At 44.8% G+C, this 24682-nt stretch overlaps 3 protein-coding genes across 4 annotated transcripts; 2 read left to right on the top strand and 1 right to left on the bottom strand.

The window, feature by feature from the left end:
* Positions 1-1194: 1194 nt before the first annotated feature.
* Positions 1195-13044, top strand: rhogb (ras homolog family member Gb). Its single transcript, XM_028031584.1, has 5 exons — positions 1195-1363; positions 6378-6499; positions 8018-8164; positions 9915-10085; positions 11787-13044. The coding sequence occupies exons 3-5, from the start codon at positions 8036-8038 to the stop codon at positions 12060-12062; spliced, it is 576 nt and encodes a 191-aa protein (XP_027887385.1). The 5' UTR covers positions 1195-1363; positions 6378-6499; positions 8018-8035; the 3' UTR covers positions 12063-13044.
* A 968-nt stretch (positions 13045-14012) lies between these two features.
* pgap2 (post-GPI attachment to proteins 2) lies at positions 14013-18344 on the bottom strand. 2 transcript variants are annotated; one of them, XM_028031583.1, is made up of 6 exons: positions 17919-18344; positions 16561-16729; positions 15760-16009; positions 15583-15689; positions 14866-14974; positions 14013-14794 (listed from the first exon to the last, which is right to left on the bottom strand). In XM_028031583.1, exons 2-6 carry the CDS (start codon positions 16726-16728, stop codon positions 14664-14666), a joined length of 765 nt encoding a protein of 254 aa, XP_027887384.1. In that variant the 5' UTR covers position 16729; positions 17919-18344; the 3' UTR covers positions 14013-14663. The 2 variants fall into 2 exon arrangements, with proteins under 2 accessions (XP_027887384.1, XP_027887383.1); XM_028031582.1 differs by having other exon boundaries at positions 17958-18343.
* Positions 18345-18524: 180 nt separating this feature from the next.
* Positions 18525-24595, top strand: LOC114153195 (uncharacterized). The gene is made up of 7 exons (XM_028031576.1): positions 18525-18726; positions 19771-20304; positions 20959-21164; positions 21264-21378; positions 21867-22053; positions 22228-22347; positions 22857-24595. Exons 1-7 carry the CDS (start codon positions 18586-18588, stop codon positions 23291-23293), a joined length of 1740 nt encoding a protein of 579 aa, XP_027887377.1. The 5' UTR covers positions 18525-18585; the 3' UTR covers positions 23294-24595.
* The last annotated feature ends 87 nt before the right edge of the window (positions 24596-24682 follow it).

Here is a 24682-nt window from a genome sequence, read left to right as displayed (position 1 = left end):
TAACATTTTCCTTTTTATTTCAGCTGCTATAAGCTAAACTAACCGTAAGAACATCGAGAGGAAGATGAAGGCAGAAAACAAACACAAAGAAATAAAATTTGTAAAAAGATTATTAAGAAAAGTATAAAAACACTTAAAACTTAAACTTCACATAAACACTAAAAATATCAAGAAACATAAACAAACAATAACCAAGAACAACAAAAACATAATCAATTCATAAACATAAAGGTGTTTATGAAACGCAAAACCAGCAAATTAAACCAGATGAATCTCAACAACCAGAACTAGACCACAGAAACAGGAACCCTCCGTTTGGTTCTGGTAAAACCCGAAACCAGTCCAGTTCAACTGTAGCCTCTAAAAATACACAGAAACTTTAAAAAGAAATAAAACAAACAAAAAAAATACAACAAAATAAGAGTGAAAAGAAACATGATAGAAACACAGATCCAAATGTCAGAAAGAATTAACCAAAAGTCCAAAAGAACCGAAACATTCAGCAGAATCAGCAGAAACATTAAGAGCTGCTACAAGGAGGTTCTGGGTTCAAATCCCAGCCGGTTGTTCCTGAGTAAACATGGAAGAATAAGGATGAATTTCTGCAAAAACAAGATAAAATTTAAATTTAAAAATGTAAAAAAGCTGCAGAGAAAAATAAAACTAAAGTTGACATTTTAAATTAAATAAATAAAAAACTGAAAAATAGCTGAAGTTTGATATAAAAAGCAAGAAAATGATCAACTAGCAAATGGAAAATCTAAATTTAAATTAACAGGAAACAGTAAAAAAAAAAAACTCATTTTGGTCCGATTTAAGCAGAAAATATTTTAAACCATAAAAGTTCAATAAAATGATAACAGAAAACTGATTTAAAACACAAAATAACACAAAATAGACCGAATAGCAACAAATAAAACAAAATAAAAACTGGAAATACTAAAAAAAACTCGAGAAATTAAGAGAAAAACAAAGAAACAAACAGGAGAAGCTTGGGAGGAATTTACAGTTTATGATCCATATAAATAAATAACACACACCTGCGCTGTACCTGTCCGTCAGAGCCAGGGGGCGGGGCTTACCGAGATCTGCCTGGCTCTGACGTTTCTCAACAGACCAGTAACGCCACTGTCACACACACACACACACACACACAGCCCCTCACACACACACACACACACACACACACACACACACAGCCACACACAGAAACTTCCTCAAACTCTAACTCCACCACTTCCCCTTGGACTTCCTCCTCCCCGTTACCCCCGCCCTCCGACACACACTCACACACACACACAGGGACACACATTACAGCCGCAGCCGGACCGAGCGCAGCAGAACTGGACCGGACTGATGAGCGGTGAGTTCTGCCGGAGCGCGCTCCACTCCGCCTCACTCTGTGTGTGTGTGTCGCTGCTACGCTGAGCTGTCGATGTGTGTCAGAGTGTGTGTCAGAGAGTGTGTGTGTGTGTCGGTGTGTGTTCAGCTGTGGTCCAAACTTCAACTGGATCTCTGGTTCTGTTCTCCTCCTCCCCAGTGGATCAATAGTCAGATTGTTTGTGTGATCGCGTTTCTGAGCAGGAAGCTGGAGATGGAGAGCGACCACTCCCTGAGTGTGTGTGTGTGCATGTGTGTGAGTGTTTCTCACTTCTTCTTTTAACTTTTTCTCTGCTGAGCCCTGAAACACTCACTGATCTCTGAAACGGGCCAACAGAACCAGCAGATCTGGGTTTCACCGACCCAGTACAGCAGAAACCAGAACATCTGAAGTCCAGGAAACAAAAGCTGAGAGGAACATCAGGAACTGCAGGAGAAGAGGAAGAGCTGTTGTTACTTTAAATAGACCAAACTACCATCAGCTGCTGGAAACCAACTTTCAGCTTCTTCTAATCTCAAGTTCTGAGAAGAAAACAATAAAAAAAAAAACACACTCTAAACCAGTAAGAACAGACTCTAAACCAGTAAGAACAGACTCTAAACCAGTTAGAACTGACTCTAAACCAGTAAGAACAGACTCTAAACCAGTTAGAACAGACTGTAAACCAGTAAGAACAGACTTTAAACCAGTAAGAACAGACTCTAGACCAGTATAAACAGACTCTAAACCAGTAAGAACAGACTCTAAACCAGTATAAACAGACTGTAAACCAGTAAGAACAGACTTTAAACCAGTAAGAACAGACTCTAGACCAGTATAAACAGACTCTAAACCAGTAAGAACAGACTCTAAACCAGTATAAACAGACTCTAAACCAGTAAGAACAGACTGTAAACCAGTTAGATCAGTTTGGTTCTCCACTGGTTCTGGATTCTGGCCCGTTTCAGGCAATGGGTCGGTGAACCTACAGACTGGTACTGAGGCAGGAAGTCCTTGAGGGTCTGGAGACCCGACCGGACCCGTCCCAGTACATGGTCCAGTTGATTGGACTGGTACTGCCCGGTTCTACAGGTCTGTACACAACAACTCGCTACAGGAGCCCAGAACCCATCTTGGTTCTGGTTCAGAAGTGTCTCCTGAAACGGGTTTTGGGATCTTAAAGTGTCTCAGGAACCAGAACCTTAGATCGGATCTGGTTGAGCACCAGTTCCCCCTAAGAAAAGGTCCTGTCGGACCTTTAAGTGAATTCAGTTTGTTTCCCCAGTTGGTCTGGATCTGTTGGACCTTTTGGACCTGTTGGTCCGTTTAAAGTGGATCAAAAGCGCTGGGTTTGAATTCACCTAAATGTCCAACAGGACCTTCTCTTCAGGGGAACCGTTGGTCAACTGGGTCCAATTTGAGGTTCTGGTTCCTGAGACACTGTAATTCAACTTGATTGGCATAGAACATTTCAGCAGCCGGATCAGAACCAGAACCTGAGAGGTCTGGAAGGTTGAAACAACAACAAGCCCAAACCCGTTTCAGGAGACACAGTTGGGTCCAGACCATCAGGAAGTTCCTGCCTCAGAACCAGTCTGTGGGTTCACGGTGGTGCGGTCCAAATGAGCAGAGCCACTTTTTGAGGCGTTCCACATCCAAACCAACTCTAGTGCGTTCCGGTTCACTCACCTCAGCATGCTGGATGCATGAAGCTTTCTGAATGTTTTATGATCCGACCACTTGGGGGTGCTCACAGAGATTTTCCTAACCAGTCAGAACCAAAACGTGGCAGAACTTTCGCTCCAACAGAACTTCTTTGATTCTTCAGGTTTGACCCCAGCTAGCTAAATAGCTGACATTTTCCAACATGGCGGCTTAGCTTGGAAACGGTTTGCTGTTTTGGTTCTAGTTCAGGCGGGTCCATGGCTGCTGGGTAGTGAGCCGTAGTTCTATGGGTTTGGACTTTTTTCTTGTTGCAGCTGAACAGGAAGGACGATTCATCAGAACTCGCCAGTTCTGGCCCACCTGGGTCAGGTTCTGGACCCAGCTGAGGCATTCTGACCGGTTCTGGAGACTGATAAAGTCCAACTCTAATCAGCTGATGATCCTCTCTTAGTCTGGGTCGGTTCTGGGTTCAGTTCCATCCAACCTCAGGGATCCAATTAACTGGGTGAAGCTGGTTGCGGTCTGGTTCTGGTCAAGTTTGGGTTGGTTCTGGTTCTGATTTGGATTGGTTCTAATTCTTGAACCCGTTACGCTCCTGGGTTTGGTTTGACTGCAGGTTCTATTTGATTTGGACCTGTTTTATTTTGGAATTTGAGGCCTGGTTGTTTCAGTTGATCAGAACCAGGTGGTTCTGATCCGGATGGGTCAAACACTTCAGGTCTCTTATTCCAGCTGGAAATGGGTTTTTCTTGCTGGTTTCTGTCCTTTGGTTCTGGTTCTGGTTTCATTTATGGCTGTTTAACGTCAGCTGATGACATCATCGTCTTCTGCACATGCTCAGATGTGAATCAGTAGCAGCTAGCCTAATATTAGCATTCCAAGAACGAAGCAGGAAGTCGGACGTCACAGCAGCCGTGACTCGTTCCACTTTGGCCGGGTCTGATCCGATTGTTTACCTTTCAGTTCAGTGTGCTTCCTGGTTCTGACCCGTTTCACTAGAACTTTATTTGCGTTCCATAGAACCCAGAAAGTCCTGGGTTCTAATGAACAAAACTGTTCTGGTTCCATTATCATGAATAGAATAGTTCTGGAGGACCCAGTAGGACCTGTTGGGCTCAGTGACATGGGTAGATGGTCCAGTTTGGTTCTGACCTGCTGAGACCCGGCCCGTTCAGCTAGAACCCAGTTCTCACAATGAAATGTTCTGGAAAAGACTTCCTGTCGGGTCGTCGGTTCTGGAGAATAAATAAATCTGCAGCTGAAGCTGATTGGACGGAACCAGAACCAGTGGATTCATCACTGGGTTCAGTCTCACTGGACCGGGCCTCGTTTCTATATCCAGTTCTACTTTATTAACTACATTACCCATGATGCTTTGCAGCGCTCTGTTTCTGGAGCCATGGCCGCTTCTTCCTCTTTTCGTCCGTCTGTCGGCTCGACTCTTCCTCTGTGATTCTGGTTTCAGACGGTTTGGGTCTGACCTGAAAACGCCGCAGCAGCTGAGAGGAAATATCAGCAAGAGAGTTTATTTTTAACAGCGCAAACAGAACCGGAACCAGAACCGGAACCGATTATTTCTGTCACAAACCAGACTGACTGGAAATGATGTCTGCACTTCCTCTTCACCAGAGGACCAGAACCAGAACCAGGCCTCTGCTTCCCAGTTAAACACGGCGGAGGCAGCATCATGCTGTGGGACGATGGATCCTGGAGGAAAACCAGTTTGGGTGGAGGTTCAACTCCTGAACATTATGAGATGATTTAGGTGGCCTATTCAAAGTCCAGACCTTTTCTGTGGGAAGGCTTCAAAACTGATGATCTCAGGCGGGTTGATACAGATGCACTCCACACTTTTCAGCTTCACAGATTAAAATAAACCAGAAAATGAAACGTTTTCCTTCCACTAAACTATCTGATCTGTTCTGTCACATTACCTGGTTCACCCTGAGAATGACTCACATTCAGATCAGTGAACTGAACCAGTTCTTCAGAACCAGTTCCTATGATCAGTCCAGCTAACTTTGATGTTTAACGACCAAATTTCTGAAGCAGTGATTGGTTTGGGTCAGATTTAAACGAGCGAATCGGGAGGAAGTGCCGCCCCCTGACTGATGAAGCCCTGGTGCTCATTTAGAAACGTCAATGTCGAACTAAGCATTTAGTTTGGCTGAACGGGAACATTCAGAACCGGACCTGCTGCTGCAGCAGCAGTCCTGCAGCGGATGAGCACAGGAAGCCGTGCTGCATCACGCTGAATGGCGTCGCATCGCATGGCGTCGCATCGCATCGGGCCGGACTGTCATGGAAACATGAACCCGGTTCATTTCTGTTTCTGAGCTTCTTCTCTTCATCCATGAAGGTCAACAGGAAGGTCACAGAAACTCCTGAAGCCGTAACCCAGAACTGATCTGCTCTGAAACGGGGAGCCTTTGTTCTGTGACCTTTGACCTCTGAGGACAGCTTCATTCAGCCGCTCTTGTGTTCAGCTTTCGGTTCCACCTGAAACAGGAAGTCAGAATGTGTTCATCAGCCGTCGCTATTTCTAGAAAACTCTCATCAGCAGTTTCTGTTTGTTCAGACAGAAAGCGTCTCCGTCAGCCGCTTCGCTAATACAGCAAGAAGGTTTGGTGGAAGGAAAACCTTAAACAGGTTAAAGGGCATTAAAACAGAGAGCTGAGTAAAACCAGAGCGGTGTCCACCCAGCTGACCTCTGACCTCCATTACGAAGCTGCAAAATGTTTTTATAAAGTTCTTTTTTATTTTGTTTTTAGGTTGTGAAGTACGTCGGGATTTTGAAAGGCTTTTTATTTGAACTTTCAGTCATAGGAAACTTATTTAGTCCCTTTAATGGAAACATTTGATGCCAATAAAATTTAGTTGTTTTTTTTCCTTTTATTTAAATTCTGTTTTGAACGTCCGGACAGAAAACAAAATGGCTGCCAGAGCTGGAAAGGTCACTGACCTCTGATCATTTTCTGCTCAGCTCTAATGCAGTCAGATCAGAACTTCACCTGATGTCAGTTAAGCGCTTGGTTCTGATTGGTCCAAACACCTGGACTCAAACACCCAACAGGAAGTTCTGGACCCTAAAGCAGAACTCTGAGTTTATGGACCCTGAAGAAACGGGTCGGACAGAAACAATGGATCTGTTAGTCAGACCGGTTCCTGTCGTCCTGACGACACACCGCACTGTGTGTGTGTGTGTGTGTATGTGGCTATAAAACTGTAATATATACACAGGTCCTATGCAAATGTGTGTGTGGGGATCAGGATAACGTCTCTGCTTTGTTTAGACACGTTTCCTCTGCAGATCATTTCCATAAACACAAATAACACCCCTCCCTCCCCCCAGGGGCAACATGGCCGCCACGTGTTTCTGAGCGAACTGTGTCCAACCGAGAAACCTGAAGCATCTCAGACCGAGGAACCTCCTGCAGAGGAACAACCAGACTCCAGTGAGACGAACGTCTGAAGGTAAACATGGCGGATCAGAAAATCCAGTCACTCCAACATCCTGATGGAGTCAATATGGAGAACCTGCAGTTCAACCAGCAGGAAGGACAGAATCAGAGACCACTACACACCGAATCAGGCTCCGGGGCCAATCAGAGACCACTACACACCGACTCAGGCTCCGGGGCCAATCAGAGCTGTTGCTCTGCTGTAGGGACACATTTCTACAGTTACACTGTAAAACATGTCATTTATTTAGCTTGGGTTCATTTTACAAAGTCATATTTTCACCATGTGATTCATTCATTTATAAATGTCACACATTCAAGCTAAATATTTAAATATTGATCTTCACACAAACATTTTGTTAGCAAACTAGATATTTAGCTTGGAGCTAAGTGTTCAGTTAGCAAGCTAAATATTACAATTGAAGCTAAATATGCAGCTCAGAGACATTTGCGTAATATAATATAGGTAAAAAGCAGAAGTAGACGATTAAAATAAAATTAGATCTTGCAAACCTCTTTATAAACTTCTGCTAGCGTGTCACTTCTTTACCAACGTTTCATTTCCTCATTTATTGCGCAACATTTAAGCTTAAAACAAAAGGATGAGCTATTTTAATACAGCAACAGTAATTCATCAGCGCTGAAGGATTTGGTTTATTCACAAAACACAGCTTCTATTTTCATCATCCAAGTCAGCTTACTGGCAACGCAATTAGCATTTTAGCTAGATATTTAGCTAACTAAAATAGCTAAAGTTAAATAGTAAAACAGTTAAATGATAAATAGTTTTATTTAGCACATTCTAAATAGATAAATATTTATAATTACTAAAATAGTTTAGTTTTTAGTTTAGTGAACTATTGAAACTAGTTTAGTAAATATTTAAACAGTTCATTATTTTAAATCGTTTTCTAAATATGTATCAGATACATATTAATTAAGTGTTTAGCTCTGAGCTAGCTAAATATTTTATTAGCATGTTACATATTTTAGATAGTTAGCTAAACATTTATCAGGTGCATATTAGCAAAGCATTTAGCTAGCTCAAAGATAAATAACTAGTTTAAAGCCAAAGTTTGGTTTGGTAGCTTGCTAACTAAATGCTTAGTTTGAAATTGACATCCATAAATGAGTATCATTGTGAAAATATGACTTAACAAGTAGAACATTGTTTTTCTCTTAAAACAGGCTAAATAACTCAGATTAGTGTGTTTGTGTATCTTTACAAACAGCTTCCCGTCCTCTGCAGCATTTCGATGCATTTAGAATCTGCAGGTCAGAAGCTTTAGCGGTCTGGAGTTTGAAACTCCCTGCAGCAGACGCTTATCTAACTCCACAGGTGAGACGCTCCTGCAGGTAGAAGGAAGGTGAAACCAGATGTGAAGTAGAGAAAAGCCTCAGAGCCGCTGGAGGTCGTTTGATCTCAGCTCTGCATAAAAAAAGAAGTGACAAAACGTAACGGCGAGCAGCTGAGTGAAGCAGCAGAAGGTGATGTGTGAACCCTCTGAGCCCCTCCCTGCTGTGTGCGCAGGTTTCTGACGCCGCCATCATGCAGACCGTGAAGTGCGTCGTCGTTGGCGACGGCGCCGTGGGCAAGACCTGCCTGCTCATCTCCTACACCACCGGAGCGTTCCCCAAAGAGTACATCCCCACCGTGTTTGACAACTACAGCAGCCAGGTGGGTCCCTGAATGCACCTCGGCTCAGCCGGTGCGTTCAGGAAGAATCAGAGAGTCAACGTGGAGTGAGAACCAGAGGCATCTGGAAAACATCTGGAAGCTAGCATGAGTCATGCTGGCTGCAGGCTCTGGACCAGGCAGCTGATCCAACTTTCCTGTCCTGCGGGAAAAACTACTGAGACTCTGAGTGAAGCTGTCAGATTAAAACAGTAAAATACAGCTGTTTGGACAGCAGGGGGAGCTGTTTGCAATGATCTGACAGAAATCCCTCACAGCATCAAGGTCCCCCTTTAGGCCTCTCGGCATGCTTTCCCTGTGGATACAGCAGTTCTCTCTGGGTACTCCAGATCCTCCAAAAGTACAAAATGTCCTTACTTTTTCCACATTTATATTTCAGCATTATTCCTCATTAATTATATAATAAAAACAATCATTTCCCTCAAAATTCTTCACTAAAAGCCTATTATGACAATGTGAAGAAAAGTTTTAGACTGTGACTGAAAACCAAAAGAAATCACATTTAAGTCATGGAAAATCACCAATAAGAAGAACATGTTTGGAATTGGATTATGCATATTTTCAACCAGAGAAATCACATTTTCTTGACCTTGTGTATTTTTGTAATGGTGCACATTTTTCAAAATGGCCACTGTTGTTGCAAAGGAGAATATATGTTTGCACTAAAATCAGAAGAAGTTGTTCCCAGTGGTGGAAAAAGTTAGCTTCAACAACCACTACTAAAACAAGAATCATAGCAGAAGCTAATGCTAACCAACAAAACTCATTAACAAATTAGCAGAAGCTAACATTTAACCACTAAATAAATGTAATCAGAAGCTAATGCTAAACCGCTAAGCACACATTAAAAAGTAGAGGAAGCTAATTCTAGATGGCTAACAACAAAATATACTCAAAGTTAATGCTAAGCACATACAAAATTAGCAGAAGCTAAAACTAAACACCTAAAAAAGTAAAGGAAGCTAATTCTAACTTGTTAATCACATAAAAAATACTGAAAGCTAATGCTAAATGTAAAAATATTAGCAGAAGCTATAGCTAAACCACTAAACACATGCAAAAAAATTAGTGGAGGGTAATGCTAAACTGCTAAGCATATCAAACATTACCAGAAGCTAATGCTAACCATTAAGACTAACAGCAAACTCCTCAGTTTCTGATTCCACTACATATTGTCACTTTAACGTTGTATGAACAGGATGAACAAAAACATGATGTGACATAAAATTAATCCAAATCATGACAATGAGGAGCATTTTATAGCAATAACTGGCTTAAAAGACTCAAAAACGGTGTCTGTCTTGAAAACGTCCCGTGAAATTGAAGTGGCTGATGTCAATGCTACACCAGAAAGATTTTCACAGAAACAAATATCTGTGAAGAGTTTAGAGGAAACTCAAAAATTTAATAAAATTTGCAATAGAAGGTGTTACAAAAAATGTGTCAAACTGCAGCGCAGTGAATGTCACACAGCATGAGCGTGTGAACATGTGAAGGGGTGAAGGTGTGAATGTAGTGTGGAGGCTGCACAGACCGTTTACTCCCTAAGGGTTCCAGTTCCCTCATCAAGACAGTTCACTGAAACATTTCTGCTACTAGCATGAAGCTTTGACTCTCGTAGGGTATGAACCAGCCAATCAGAGCTCTCCAACAAGTCCTGAGAGCCAATCACTGCTGTCACAGTTTGCATGAGCTGTTCATGAACCCGTGTCTCTACCTGTGGTGCGTTCAGGTGACAGTGGACGGACGGGTCATCAGTCTGAACCTGTGGGACACGGCGGGCCAGGAGGAGTATGACCGGCTGAGGACGCTGTCCTACCCGCAGACCAACGTCTTCGTCATCTGCTTCTCCATCTCAAGCCCCGCCTCCTACGAGAACGTCAAACACAAGTGGCACCCAGAGGTCAGAGGTCACACATTCCCCCAACGCAGCTACAGCGCATGATGTGGTTTAGGAGAATCCAGGAGGTCACTGGGTCGAGGTTTTGAAGATACTCACTCCGTCCAGAACCGTCAGAAGAGCAGTGGTTCTGGGTTGGATGGGTCCAGTTTCAGGCCCAGTTACAGCTGACTGGGGTCCAGTAGGGTTCATACTGTCCTTCTGCTGCTTATTCCTTCTCCAGGTTCTCTGAAGGTCTTTTCTTTGAAGTCTAGATGACAAGTGGAGAGTCAAAACAAGAGGTCTTTACCTGCCAGCAAGGTTCAAAGGTCAGATCTGTTCTTTGGACATGTGGAAGTATGAACACTGAGCTGAAAAAGAGGAAAGTCCAAAGGAAAAACTTGAAAGACTTTCTTGAAACCTGGAAAACTGCTGATCAAGACCACTTTAGTCTGCTCAGACTGTCCAAACACCAAATGTCCATTCAGGCGTTGGGTCAATCGTTGTCCTTTGGACCTTTTTAACCCGAATGTCGTGTCAAACACTTTGCCGTAACAAAGACGTCAAACATCTGACCAGCTTCTCTGACCTGATCAACCCTAAAACCTTGTCTGCCACATTTGAGTTTAAATCTTTCTGTAGTGGATCTTCAGCTGGAGGATTGGACTGGTACCAGTAACCCCATCCAGGAGGCAGAGGGTCTATAAGAGACTTCAGGGCGTATTTAGAGCTCCTTGGTTGTTGTGTAAGGACCTGGAAGGTCATTGAGGGTTCAGAGAATGGACAACACTTCTGTTTGAGGTGATGGTGAAAGTGTGTCTGGTTGGTCATCAAGGCATCATCAAGGCATCGTCATGGCTACGACCTCCTCGAGTTATGTGATGAGGATGCGTGACTTGCTAGAGTGGCTGTTCGACTCGGTCAGGACTTGGTGCAGTCTGAAGCAAAGACCAGGAGGTGTTTAGATCAGCATCGTGATTTTCTTTAGACCGAATCCAGAACCAGATTTGAGCCGTTTTCCATCTGATACTCCGGTAGAACCGGTTCTATTGGGTTCAAAACTTCATCTGCTCCATCTGAAGCTGCTGTAGTTCTTCTTCTCTCTGCTCTGTGTCAAACCAACCAAACCCTTTGAGCAACCCGTTCCCCTCCTGGCCTGTGGGGGCGCCGCACCAAGAACCACTGAAGGAAACGACACAAAAACCTCTGAAGACGCTGAGAGCAACTTCCTTCTTCACCAAAGGGAAACTGAAATGGAGGCGTCAGATTTTAGCAGTTGTGATCTCTTTAGTCTTTTGCTAAAAACCATGAGCCATTTCTCTTGCTAGCATTAGGCTAGCACGCTAGCTCTGGTTGTATTTACCCAGAATGCCCTGCGCTGTAGTCCACTTCCTGCTTTTGGAGCGGTCTCTGGTCCGCTTGGCGTTCACATATTCAAACTGAACCAGAGTTCAGGTCAACCAAGCCCAGACTGAGGTTTGGAGGACCAGAGGTCAGAGGTCGATTGGCATTCACACTAAACAAACCAGACTGAACTTTATAGGCAAATGGACTGGAGTTGGATTAAAGCAGCTTGGACTGGTTTAGTGGAAAGGCCCCGTTATAGATGACAGCAGCTAAGAAATATAATCTTTTTCACAGGGTCTAGACTTTATCTTGACCTCCTGAGCAGCTTTATGTCCAGTGGTGTTCCTGTACAAACCGTGACTCTGGTCTCCTCTGCAGGTTTCCCACCACTGTCCCAACGTTCCCATCCTGCTGGTCGGCACAAAGAGCGACCTCCGGAACGACGCAGATATCCAGAGGAAGCTGAAGGAGCAGAACCAGGCGCCCATCACCCACCAGCAGGGCCTGAACCTGGCCAAGCAGGTCCAGGCGGTGCGCTACATGGAATGCTCGGCGCTGAACCAGGACGGCATCAAGGAGGTGTTCGCCGAGGCGGTGAGGTCCTACCTGAACCCGCAGCCCACCGTCAGCAAGAGGCCCTGCGTCCTGCTCTGAGAGTCTGCTCTGAGAAATGTTTCAACCTCTTTCCTCTCATTTCATTAGATTTTTACCCTTTAATTAGAAAAAACGCAATTTAAGACAGAGATTAAGGGTTTTCCAGAACTTGTGATGCAAATTGACCGACTGTGGGTTGAATGTGTAGCTCTGCTGTGATTGGTTCAGACTCGACCAGAGCCATCTGAGCATGTGCAGAATGTCTGAGATCTTCTACAAACTCAGATTTCAGCAAAATGGTCCAAAATTATCCCCTGACAATCAGCTTCAGATACAGATGGACCTGAAGATATCTTAGTCCTGCTGAAGCATCCATGAGCCAGTAAAGCACCAGTAAAACCAGTGGCTCTGGTGGAGTCCGGCGCCAGGAACAGGTTTGGTGTCTAAACTGAGAATTTAACTGCAGAAACACTGTTTACATGACGGCTCCGATGAAAATGCAATAATCCAACCCTGCCTGCTCTGCGTCACTCACCCTGAGATCCTTACAAACGCTGGGAAACATTTAGTTTGATCAGACTGTAAAGAGCGACCAGCTGCGGTTTCTGCTCCAGCTGCCGATTCTGGAGGGAAAGTAATAAATATCAAGCAAAAACAAACAAATCTGGACTAAAAACAGCAATTTAAACATAATACAAAAATAATCAATCTGATTGTTCTAATGAACCACCCAAGAGCAGGAATGCAGCAACTGCAACATTAAAAAGCTAAAAGGTTAGCGAAGCAGCTAAATAGCTAAACTACAACCAAGATAACCAGTCGTAGTTAAATATCCAAACTATTTAAATTAGAATGTCTGATTTCAAACTGAATGTTTCTGCAGGTTTTTGTTTTTTTTTAGCTAAGCTGCTAAACCAGCTAAACCACTTTAGCTTTGTTTGGTTCCATCTTCTGTTAAATTTATTGATAATTTGTTTTTATTGAAGTAATTTACATTATTTTATTTAAGTGGAAAGTACAATAAAAACAAGTTTCATATTGATCGTCTGTTGCATTTTATTTCAGTGATTTTTCTTCTTAGCTAACAGCTAACATGGCTAGCCCTTAGCAAGCCTCATCTAGAAACAAGATGGCGGTCAGTAAAGCTGAAGGATCAGACTTCTGGGACAGTGTCCCCCAGAATACTGTCCCGTGATGGACAGAACCAAGCAGCACCAACAGGCGTAAAGCACAGTGATGGCAGGGTGGTGATGTGGGTTCTGGGTTATGTCGCTGCAGAGGAAGTGATTCAACACCAGATAGAAGATAATGAAGCCGTTTCCTGTCACATGGTGTTCGCCACCGCAGCCTCATTGGGTTCTGGGTTGGCTCAGAAAGCATCAGAACCATTAAGACTGTGAGCCAAGGACCGGGCCGTCCAATCAGACCGGACTCTGGTTTCCTCTTTTATGATTATAAAAAGCTGCGGCTGCTTCCCAAAACCGTGATCTAAAGTTAGATGTCATTTTCCAGCAGAAACAGCTGCTTTACGGTAACAAGAAATCTCATTATGATTCAGACTTCTCAAAACAACAGCTGAGGCTTCACTGAGGGCTGAGCAGAGACCAGCCTCTGATTGGCTGCTGGGGGGCAACCAATCAGAGATCAGCCTCTGATTGGTTCAATAATTTTGATCAATAATTAACCTGTGGAGAAACGACTTCCCCAAACCATGAAAGGACTCCTTCATGGTCTAATCAAACCACACAGGCCACTTGTGATCAGTTCCTAGAGATGGGGGTCAAAGGTCGCCTCCAGCCACAGCATCCAGTTAACAGGATGGTCTCCATGGAAACCAGAGCTGCATATGGTGCTGCCTGTTTTGTTTGCTGGTATGTGATTGCATGAGGGCCTGATGATCACTCAGGTGAACCAAAGCTGTTGTATCTGAGTAAAATGTTGTCAGGGAGGGACAGCTGTCCCTGTTTGATGCAGCGGCGCCCCCTGCTGACAGAAACCGTGAGGCGGCGCGACTTTGTTAAAACTTCGTTTATTTCAGTGAATCCTAAGAATCCACACAGCGCAGGAAATATATAAAATGTTTGTTTCTTGATGAAAGGTTTAGAGAATCTGAAAACTTCATCTGTAGCTCTGTGCTGTGTCCAGCCATGATAGTAGAAAATTAGGTGGAAGGAAAACCTTTGGTGCAACCTTCATGATCCAGGATATGAGATGATCTGGGTTGCCATGACAACCGCTGTTTCTGGTCCACTGGGTTTCATCAGGTCCAGCTGAAGCTCTTCATGATGTAGACACAGGAGCCGGTATCGACCCACACGGCCAGCGGCACCAGGACTTGCCTCCGTCACCATGGCGACCCAGTGCAGCCAGCAAACCGGTCTGAAGTTTAGGTTTTTATTAAAAGCAGTTCTGTTCTTGAATGAAAGTCCAATAGCTCAGAACCGAGACGGAACTGTTCTGTTCTCTGGGATCAGAACCAGGAGTATCCAGGCCGGGAACCCAGTGGAACCAGTAAAACCAGTAGAAACAGAACATCCTGAAGGGTTTTAGTTCAGTGCTCCCACCATCTGGTCCGGCAGTTCCATCTGAACTTCTGGTTCCTTCCTTGTGGGACTGACTGGTCGGCTCTGGTCCTCCGGGTCAGAACCGGTCCTGTCCGCGTCAGTACCGTTTGTCCTCCGGCAGCGTGGCGACCATCACCTGAGCGCTCCCGAAGTCCCAGAAGGCTGTCATGTGGAAGGCCATGTTGGAGAACACCACCAGGTACTCGAAGGCGGCGAACAGAGTGTAGACTGCAGGACGGAGACACAATGAGCATGTGCAAACCGCGGCGGCAGCATTGCCGTGACAACAAGCCACTCACCTCCCGTCTCACAGTACTTGTTGTGGCGTCTGAAGAAGTATGCAGCGGCGGCGCAGCAGCTGATGTTGAACAGGAAGATGCGGGCTTTCCACAGGAAGGATGTTTTCTCCTGAACCAGAAATGGAAGAAACAGAGAGGTGAAGGAGGTTCTGACCCGTTCTCCCGCTTCAGAACCATTTATTACCAGTTAATCGGTTCATTTCTGGACCAAACCAGAACTTCCTGCAGTTGTTTAGCAACAGGAAGTGGCTGCAAGTCTCTGATCACACAGGAGCAAAGGCAGTGGGTGGAAAATCTAGCTGCGCTAACGCTAAAGCAATAATCATAAACATTAGTTCTGCTAACGCTATAGCTCTATACCAATATGACTAAAGTGCTATACCAACAATTTAGTTAGCATAAGCTAGCACTAAAGTGTTACACCAATGCAGTATTTACCCTTAGCTAATCAAATTATATCTGCCTTTGAAAGACTACAACCCTCAAATACCAATCTCATTTTGAAGCTATAACTTTCATTTAATTTTCATATCTCGTTCTTTACTATCAGTGGTGTGGCGTTTAACCATTAGCTTCTGCTAAATATCATGTTGGCGGCCTTAGCATTAGCTTCGGCCCAATAACTACAGCTACAGCTAAGATGATTTATGAAGCAGCTGAATATTAAAGTGGGATGTTAAATGTTGGTAGAACTTGGGTCAGGTCGGGTCTGTTTACCTCAGGATTGACGTAGTGCCTCTTGATGACGTACCACAGCCTGCAGGTGATGAGCATGTGCAGCAGGGAGCAGCCGATGAACATGACGAAAGAGTATTTATGAATCTCTGGAGACAGAGAAGCAGGTTAGTCAGAGCAAGACGCAGCGAGAGGCTCCGCCCCCTCCTGCTGACTCACTGTAGGATTCGGTGGAGGCCACATAGGTAAGCAGCAGCAGACCCGTGTTCTCGACCAGGCTGCTGACCAACGCCAGGCCGCTTAGCAGCAGCTCCGGCAGTCTGGTGGCGAAGCGGCCGCGGTAGAAGTTGAAGTAGGCCACGGTCACCAGGTAGCGCGGCGCCGAGTGCAGACCCACGCAGCTGCGCCAGATGTAAATCTCCGGTTCGCGGCTAATGGCCGAGCTGATGGATGGCAGGTAGTTGGACACCTGGACAGACAGCAGGGGACAAAATGGGACAGCTCTCTAACACCCTGTGGGTGACCTTTGACCCCCACAGCTGAACTGGTTTAGCCTAGACTCACTGGAGTGTTTCCAGCTGCAGCATCTGTCAGATATCAGTCCAAACTTGGACTAGGTCACTGAATAACCTTCAAATAGCAGGTTGGTGTAGCGCTTTAGCATTAGCTTCTGTTAAACAGCACATTCCTAACTACCCAGCTAGTGTTTATTAGCTAGTTTATTATTAGCTAGTTTATTATTAGCTAGTGTTTATTATTAGCTAGTTTATTATTAGCTAGTGTTTATTAGAAACTAACTAGAGTTTAGCCTCAGTGAGTCAGAACATAATGGAGATGTGATGAAGGTTCTGGTCCAGGAGTGGAGCCTGGTTCTACTCTAGAAGGTTCTGGACTCCAGAACCTTCTAGATGGTTCTTGAACCGGTTAGGAGATCCAACTGGATCACAGATGTAAAAGTTTCCAGTTGAAGGTCTGATCCGGTCATCTGGGTTGGACCGGATCAGAACCGGCCCGGCTCACCTGGCAGTGTGTGTAGGTGGATTCCTCGTAGTGGTATATCAGCGAGGTGACCAGGCAGGCCAGCAGGCCCGACAGAGGGAGCAGAACCGTTGCCACGGCGAAGCTGGTGAACTGGACCCGGATCAGAGGCCGGTCCCGGTCCAGGTTACTCAACAAGCCCTGGAGCATCCTGGATCAAACACAGAACCAGACATGGGGTCCAGAACTTTACCCAATCGCAGGAAGCAGAACCAGCTCAGATGTCCTGGATCGGACCAACCCGTCCCCCAGAAGGTTCTTCTACACAGGTTCATTGCACTGACTATAAGGAACGGATCAGAACCAGCTCTACACCTAGCACTGAACCACTGGGCTTCTATTACCAACATTCATCAGAACTCACTTCATGTCTCCTTTAGACCGCAGGGTTAGAAACAGCACAAACACACAATCAGAACCAGACAGGATTCAGACCCAGTTCGGCTCAGGACCAGAACCAGAGCCGGTGTTCTGGAACTCCTCTGACCCGTTTAGGTTCTGATAATCAGGCAGCTTCCAGCTCAGACTTCCTGAATGACCAGGAGCCCGGCTGTGATTGGCTGATTGTTCCAATGATGCAACCAGAACCTCATTGGCTGAGGTTCTGGTTCCAGAGCACTGAAAAGTATTCACACCCACTGTTGCATTTTTTAAACCTTTCAGATCATAAAACTAAAACAAAATAAAAGTTTTAAATCAGATTTAATTCATTATGTTAAAAATTAACGCGAAGAAGCATTCAACCCTTGAACCTACAAACTGACTGTGAATGACCTTTGACCCTCTGACTTACTGATCTGATTTGATTCAGACTCATTGTAGGATTTTACATCAGATTTAAGTCTTTACTTTGACTAGACCACTGGTTTTACAGCTCTTCCCAGACTGATGGCTGCAGCTGTTTTTGTTTAGCCTGCTTCGTGTTGTGAATCGGGTTCTGTTCGTTTAACGACATGGACTCAATCACAGCTGGTTCATGGCTTAATGTTGGTTTGCATCAATTATTTCTGAGAAAACCAGAAAATTACTTGAAAATTTATTTTCTGGAGTAAAAATTAAGAATAAATCTGTGTGGATGTAAAAACTTTATCATAAGTGAATAAACAGTTCAGTTCAGTATTGATCCTGTGATTTCAGTTAATTCTATTTTACCTGAAGGTGTTTCTGAAATGATTTGACTCCGAGACTCACCTGGTAAACCTTCCCTGACGTCATCTATTGACAGTTATGAAATTGAGCGTTTTTATGATTTTGGGTCCTGAGGGACTTTTAACCCGTTAAGCGGGTCCAGATATTTAACCCGTGAAGATGAACAGAACTTTACCGAACATGTTTCTAACCTGCGGTTACGGCTGCTGATGTTCTGACTCCAGCCTTACCTGCCCAGGTGTGTACTGTGCTGACGTCAGCAGGCGATCATCAGTTCTCCGGGTCGCTTTCAACAGGTCTGACCTTCACAGGGATCCGGTCCGGTCCGGTCCTGCCCGGTTCGGTCAGCTGCTCCGCCTCGCTCCCATTGATCCCCCTTTGGCCCAAGTTAGCTCCGCGGCTAAAGTTAGCTCTGAACTTTGGTCCAGTTTGAGTTGCTCAGCGGCTCCTCGGTGGTTGAACTCTCAACTCTAAGGTCCTTCTGATCCGCCCAGACTCACAGAGACGCTTTAGGTTCTTCTATGGGTCAAAGGTTAATGGTTCTGACCCAAGCAAACCGCTTCGCTTTCCTTCGTAAGCAACATGAACTGATTTCCGATTGAATCTCGTTCTTCTTCTTTATCATATTGGCGGTTGGCAAATAGCTGAAGGAAGCATTACTGCCACCAACTGGTAAAGTGTGAGGACTACACGACAAACAAAACAAATAAAGGTAATTAAAGGACGGAAGTTCCTCAGTTTCTACATGGGCACAGTCCGGTCCGGTCCAGTTCTCATTCTGGAACCTTCTGGTCGTTAAATCTTAATATCTGGAGAGGTTTCCCAATATCCGAAGCACAACGGAGGAGTCATGATCGGATGGGTGGAGATGCCACTATCAGTGTACGTGGAAGTTTGGTATGTGTGACGTCAGCTTTACGTAGAGAACCAGCTGATCCTCTGAGGCGCCCGCGGGAAGCAGAAAGTTCTCCAGAACCCGTGGAGCTGAAGTTCCTGCAGGTAAGCTCTCCTGTGTGGGGCAGATCCAGTTGGTTGCAGGTTTGAAACCCTCCGAGTCTCATTATATTTATATATACTTTTTATATTGACATGTTATATTTTATTTTTATTTTGTCTACAATTGCTACTCAGTGGTGGTTGTTATTGTGTCTTGTCTCTATGCTGCTGTAACTGCGAAATAATTTCCCTGCTGGGATGAATAAAGTACTTCTATTCTATTCTATTCTATTCTATTCTATTCTATTCCATTAACCTGCTGCTGTCATGTTAGCGAGCCTCTGCTGATAGATGATTAACCATCTGATCCAGCGATATTTGTTTTTATTACACGTTTACTACAGTTTTACTTCTTGAAGAGCTTTTAATATCTGTTATTATGACTCAATAAAACTTCATAGATTCTATTTTATTTCTTTGTTTTGTGTATTTCGTAGATTTAGTCAGTTATTATCTATATCTGTCCCGATGTTTATCTGAAACTGGAGGCGTTTGGACCTACACTGGGGCCATAAAGGTTGCATAAATGTTTCCACTTTTTTGGTTTACAAATATTTTTTCAGTTTAGAAATTATGTTTGAGTTTCGAATCTTTATAAATTTTACATTACATTTTATATTTTTCATTTTCGATTCTTTTTTTTTTCTTAAATGTTTTTTTTATTTTCAATTCTTAGGTTAGCATAAAAATAATTTTCAGTTTCAATTTATAAACTTGGTGGGAATATACTGGAACTTAGAATAAACATATAGCAATACAACTAACAGGGGTGACCTTATTGTAATTTTTCCGCATCAACTTTATTGTTCCAGTTTAGCTTCATAGAGGCGGTCCAAACTAACTGGCGGTTCTGGCACACAGAGGGGAAGTACTGGATCTGTCCAGCAGAGGGCGCACGGTCCCCCACTGTAATAAATCAGTTATTTGTCTTTCTACACGGACAACACTTTATATTAAAACCGGAAGTAATGAAAAGTAAACAAATCTCAGAGAGTCACGTAGTGAAACATGTTTCAGTTTGAGGGACTGACTGAGGGTGTTTTGCAGGTCGGATCCAGAGAGAAGAGAACCGACTTCTGCTCAAGAAGTTCTGCTCAGTGTTGGGTTGGAACCATGCAGACAGAAAGGAACAGGAGAGGATTTAAGCAGCATTTTATTGAACGGCAGCACTTGAAGCTCAAAGATCTAGAAACAGAAGCTCTAGATGCAGGTGTGGAAAACAAATATCTGAACAAAAGAAACATCCCAGAATATCCTAAACCAGAGTTCCACGTGAGTTTTCTGAAACATGAAACTACAGGATCAGCGCTAGGTGGGATCAGGAACGATGGGGGCTTCAGGAATCCATATGGAGAATCCCTGATATGGTGGAGTCTGGCTGTGGGACCAGACCAGATGAAGGACGCAGAGACGAGGCTCCTGGAGAAGACGTTCCCAGACCGGATGGAGGGCGAAGATCCTGAGCAGCAGAGCTTCCTGTGGAGGTTTGCCACGTCTCCAGCCTTCAAGGAGACGTCCCGGCTGGGCCCATACCGCTTCACCTTCCCCCTGCAGGAGGTGCTGACCGCCTACAGAGACCAGGTAACACCTCTCCACAGGTCACACCAGGAATCTCTGCTGAGGTCACAGGGTCATCTGGAGGTCAAGTACCTGCTGGAGGAAACCTCAATGTGGGATTGGGAGAAGGGAGCAGGAGTCAAACTCACAACTTCACCGTCCATACACAGATAGATGTACAGGTAGATGTATGGATGAACAATTGAAGGAATGAATAAACAGATGAATGAACTGATGGGACTATGATGGCATAGTTCCATCAGTTTGGGATTGCGTGGATCGTCTGGTTCGTTCCCCGCTCCATCCGCCTCTGTCGTTGTGTCCATGGGCAGACACTTCACCCGCCCTAGAGGGCGCTGTGGCGGACGGCAGCCTTATTTCTGTCAGACTGCCCCAGGTCGGCTGTGGCTACTATCCAGTAGCTTTTCACCATCACTATGAAAAGCTACTGGAGTGACTGAATGTAGTGTGAAGTGTTTGGGGTCCTGTGGACTTGATAAAGTGCTATGCCAGTACGTACTGGCATAGCACCGGGCGGACGGACAAACAGACGTTTGGGTCCGTACATATTTCCAGGCGTCCATTTTTCCCATTCCCCCTGCAAACACAGGTCCGGCTGTCCAGAACTGTCCTAGAATGTCCGATTGTTTCTAAATTGCCTGTTTGTGTTTCCTTCAGTTCTGCTCTGGCGCCCGACCCATCATGCGGATGTACAGAACCGTGCTGTACTCACAGGAAGTGATGCACGTGGTTCTGATCCACAGTCCAGCCAATGAGAGGGAGTTCTCCCAGTATCCCCCCATGAGCGACGCCCCGGACGCCGTGTGTGTTTACAGAGATGGACGTTTCCTGTGGAGACCAGAGGCCATGTGTGAGACTCACTGGTATCCAGTCCTAACATCTAACAGGAGATCCGCCTGTTGCCATGGAAACGGCAATGTTCTGATGTTCTGATAGACGGCGTCCTCGTCTCTTCCTGTCAGGTACAAGCTGATCTACCGGCAGAGAACCAATCAGCTGGAAGCCTGGAGCGCCTCCCCACCTCAGTTCTATGTTTGGGATCACGTCGCTGTCGCCCTCCATGTGGGTCAGAACCAGGTTGGTACCAACAACTGCTGCCTTCAGTCTGTTCCTGCTATGAAACCAGCTGTGCACCTTCTGACTGGTTCTGGCTCAGACCCAGTAAACCCAGTTCTATCTGGGTTCCACCCTGATATGGTGAATGAGCCTTCATCAATCAAAACGTATTTCTAGTTTGATTTTACAAATATCATCATTAAAATTGTTCCCTGTGGTGGGAACAGTGTCGCTAACAGCAAGGCTAATTTTTCATTTAGCGCTTCTGCATTTTTGCTAACTTTGAAAACATTGAGCGCACTTAGCTTCGCCTCAACTAATTGTTCTGGATAAATTCTGGAGCGCTAACTTACTTAGCTGTTTTGTAAACTTTCAGTTGAATAAAGTTCGACAGGCTCTTATTTTGAAGCAGCAGAGGCTCTGAAACAACCAAACATGTAGAAGCTTTATGTTGAGACTAATGCATGGATGACGTGGCAGAAGTTTCTTCCTCCTTTTCCATGCTGCAGGTGTTGAAGTTTACTGCTGATCAACTGAGAGCCAGGCTGGGGTTCTGCCAGCTGGATGCAGTGAACTATAGTGCAACCAGTGAAAACCCGGAGGATTTTGAAGACGCTAAAGCGGCAGTGAGGAGGCTGTGGCCGGGCTGGAGCGGCCCTCTGCAGGTGGAGCGCTCCCTGAAGCAGAGCTTAACAGGTTGGATGGTGTGGTTACTCCAGCAGTTCCGTTTTTAAAAAGCTAAATTAATAAAACATGGAGACCTGTTTCTGCTTTAATGATGCAACCTGTTTACGTCTTAAATGTGATGGATGAACGGCTCCGCCTCCACCTCCTCCATTAGATCTGGACCTCATGTTCCCTCTGTTCCAGTTTCAGACATAAAGCTGGTTCTGGTTGGGGGGGCTGGAGTTGGGAAGAGCTCCAGTGGGAACACCATCCTGGGAAGAAACGTCTTCGGGACCAGGAGGGCTGCAGCCAGTCCGCCTTCAGGTAGCCCCGCCCCCAGCAGCTTACAGGAACCAGCCATCTTCACTATCATCTGTTCTGCAAAAACCCTGACAACTTCACAAAGTCACCATCCAGGAAGAGTTTTCTTATCCATGTATCCTGCCAACACAGAGACACACAGAACAGAATCAAACGGTTTTCACACCTGAGGGACATTTAGAGACCAACTAACCCAGCAGTCAAGCCGGAGTACCCAGAGAGAACCTATGCCTCCACAGGGAGAACATGCAACTTCAAACCCAGGACCTTCTCGCTGCAGGGCTACCAGCTGCACCATCATGCCACATCCAGCAGACTACTTAGACTTTATTTAGTTCAATAATTTAAAAACTACAGAATCTGGTTCAACTCGTCCAGTTAGCAGCAGCAGCAGCATTTTTAACGCTGAGAAGGTTTTATGTCAGATAATTAATACAGTAAATAAATAAATAATGGCTTTCAGTCCAGTTTGAAGACCGACTGTGAGCTGGTGGTCTGGTTTCTGTCCTCAGGAAGAAGCAGCTGCTGTCTGCAGAGAGGCAACGTCTTCAGCAGGGAAGTGACCGTCATCGACACTCCAGCTCTCCCAGAAACATCCGACCCTGAGGTGAGGAAGGAGATCTTCAGGTGCATCAACCGGTCGGCGCCGGCGCCCCACGCCATCCTGCTGGTCGTTAGACTGGGGTTCCTCACTACACATGTAGAGGAAACAGTGAAGCAGCTGGAAAAGATGTTTGGAGAAAATGTCTGGAGACGCACCATGATCCTGTTCACCTACCAGAACCAGGCAGAACCAGACATCCAGAGGCATCTGGAGCAGTACAGAGCTGATATGTTTAATGGAGTTGAGACACATCAGGTCCTGAACAACAAACCCAACCACATGGATCCCCAGCAGGTCTGGGATCTGCTGCACAAGGTCACCCAGCTGCTCAGTGACCTCAAGTAGACTTTGAAGCATAAAGCCTTCAGATCAGGTCAAAACCTCAGATCGTTTTCAGGGTTTTATCACCAGAGGAACATCCGACATTTGGTCGTTTTTATTTCAGTAGATTTCATCCAATCATTGATGCCAAAGCATTGATAAAACTGCAGGGATACAGGAACGTCGCTACCAGGAAGGTGCTGACTGCCTCCAACTGGGAAGTTCTCGCTTCTAACATGAGGCTCATCCTTATCTCATCTTTGACCATCATCATCCTGAATGAACTCAAAGACAAACACTGGGTCAGTGCCTCTACATGAGTCCATAGTATAACATCCATAGCTCTTACCAATCAGAAAACATAGTTAATTACGGTCATTTTTATTTTACTGGACCTTCCCACAACTTATGGACCTGAATTTAACGAATGTACTTCACTGTTGGCTCCCCTCCGTTAGTGACCAAAAACCCACAATAGTCACTGAAATAACTTGAATCGGATAAGTCCTGGTAAACAGTAAAAGGCCTGTACTTGCAAAGTGCTTTATGAAGTCCAGAGAACCCAAAAGCACTTCTCTACCTTCAGGCCCAGTCCCAGTACTCGCCCTGCACCCTACGTCCTCTATGAAGTGTGGACTCAGTCAAAGGGAACTTCAGGGTTCGACTGCACAGGTTACAAGTGTGCAAAAATTAGAAAACAGTGTTGTAACTTCAACATCCAAACAGCCACCACTGTTTTGGCATTTGTGCTGCTAAAAAGTACAACAACAAAAGAAATCTATTTTAAATGTAGAGTAAAAGTATTTCTGGTTTACAAAATCATTGCAGGAAAAATTGGGCTGTTCAAATGTGTTTGATGTGACTTGTTGAATAATGCAGATCAAAATTTGATCGTATTCACATGTTCAGTGAAAAAACTTTTTTCAAAACTTTACAATTGAAAACTGATTTTTATCGCAGCGGACGCAGCTTGCTCTGTGAACACTGCCATACTTCCAATGGCAACTTTTTAATCGTCTGCTGAAAAATAGACTTTAAGATGTACCTACAGTCAATTTAAGTCTCAAAGCCAATTCCTCCTCCTGCTATGATTCAGCTAAGTAAAGGACTGATTACACATTCAACTGTTACTCAAAAGAACAATCTCTGACTATTAATGCTTGTGAGTTTATAGACAAAAAATTTATACATTCATAAGGAACACTGACGTCAAATTTCTTCCCCAGCAACCTGAGAAGAAAACATGTTTAAAAATCATGATGATCTATCAAAAGAAGATGAGAGACAAGCTAAAAACTGTATCGGAAATGAACCAATGAAAATCAGATTATGGGGTGTGCTGTGGTGGCGCAGGGGGTTAGCACGCCCCACTTAGTCTTTGACGTGGACGTCGCAGGTTCGACTCCCGGTCCC

This window comes from Xiphophorus couchianus, chromosome 11, assembly GCF_001444195.1.
Source record: "Xiphophorus couchianus chromosome 11, X_couchianus-1.0, whole genome shotgun sequence".
Lineage (NCBI taxonomy): Eukaryota > Metazoa > Chordata > Actinopteri > Cyprinodontiformes > Poeciliidae > Xiphophorus > Xiphophorus couchianus.
The sequence above is the reverse complement of the archived record's forward strand: the minus strand, read 5'-3'. Positions and strand labels throughout refer to the sequence as shown.

What these genes read in the sequence shown, in the direction of transcription:
- rhogb (XM_028031584.1), top strand. Translation starts at nt 8,036, where the DNA reads ATGCAGACCGTGAAGTGCGTCGTCGTTGGCGACGGCGCCGTGGGCAAG. An exon ending in TTGACAACTACAGCAGCCAG is followed by an intron (nt 8,165 to 9,914) that starts GTGGGTCCCTGA and finishes TGGTGCGTTCAG; the next exon opens with GTGACAGTGGACGGACGGGT. An exon ending in AACACAAGTGGCACCCAGAG is followed by an intron (nt 10,086 to 11,786) that starts GTCAGAGGTCAC and finishes TCTCCTCTGCAG; the next exon opens with GTTTCCCACCACTGTCCCAA.
- LOC114153195 (XM_028031576.1), top strand. Translation starts at nt 18,586, where the DNA reads ATGGGTGGAGATGCCACTATCAGTGTACGTGGAAGTTTGGTATGTGTG. An exon ending in GCCATGTGTGAGACTCACTG is followed by an intron (nt 21,165 to 21,263) that starts GTATCCAGTCCT and finishes TCTTCCTGTCAG; the next exon opens with GTACAAGCTGATCTACCGGC. An exon ending in TCCATGTGGGTCAGAACCAG is followed by an intron (nt 21,379 to 21,866) that starts GTTGGTACCAAC and finishes TCCATGCTGCAG; the next exon opens with GTGTTGAAGTTTACTGCTGA.
- pgap2 (XM_028031583.1), bottom strand. Translation starts at nt 16,728, where the DNA reads ATGCTCCAGGGCTTGTTGAGTAACCTGGACCGGGACCGGCCTCTGATC. An exon ending in GGCCTCCACCGAATCCTACA is followed by an intron (nt 15,690 to 15,759) that starts GTGAGTCAGCAG and finishes CTCTGTCTCCAG; the next exon opens with AGATTCATAAATACTCTTTC. An exon ending in CAAGTACTGTGAGACGGGAG is followed by an intron (nt 14,795 to 14,865) that starts GTGAGTGGCTTG and finishes TCCGTCCTGCAG; the next exon opens with TCTACACTCTGTTCGCCGCC.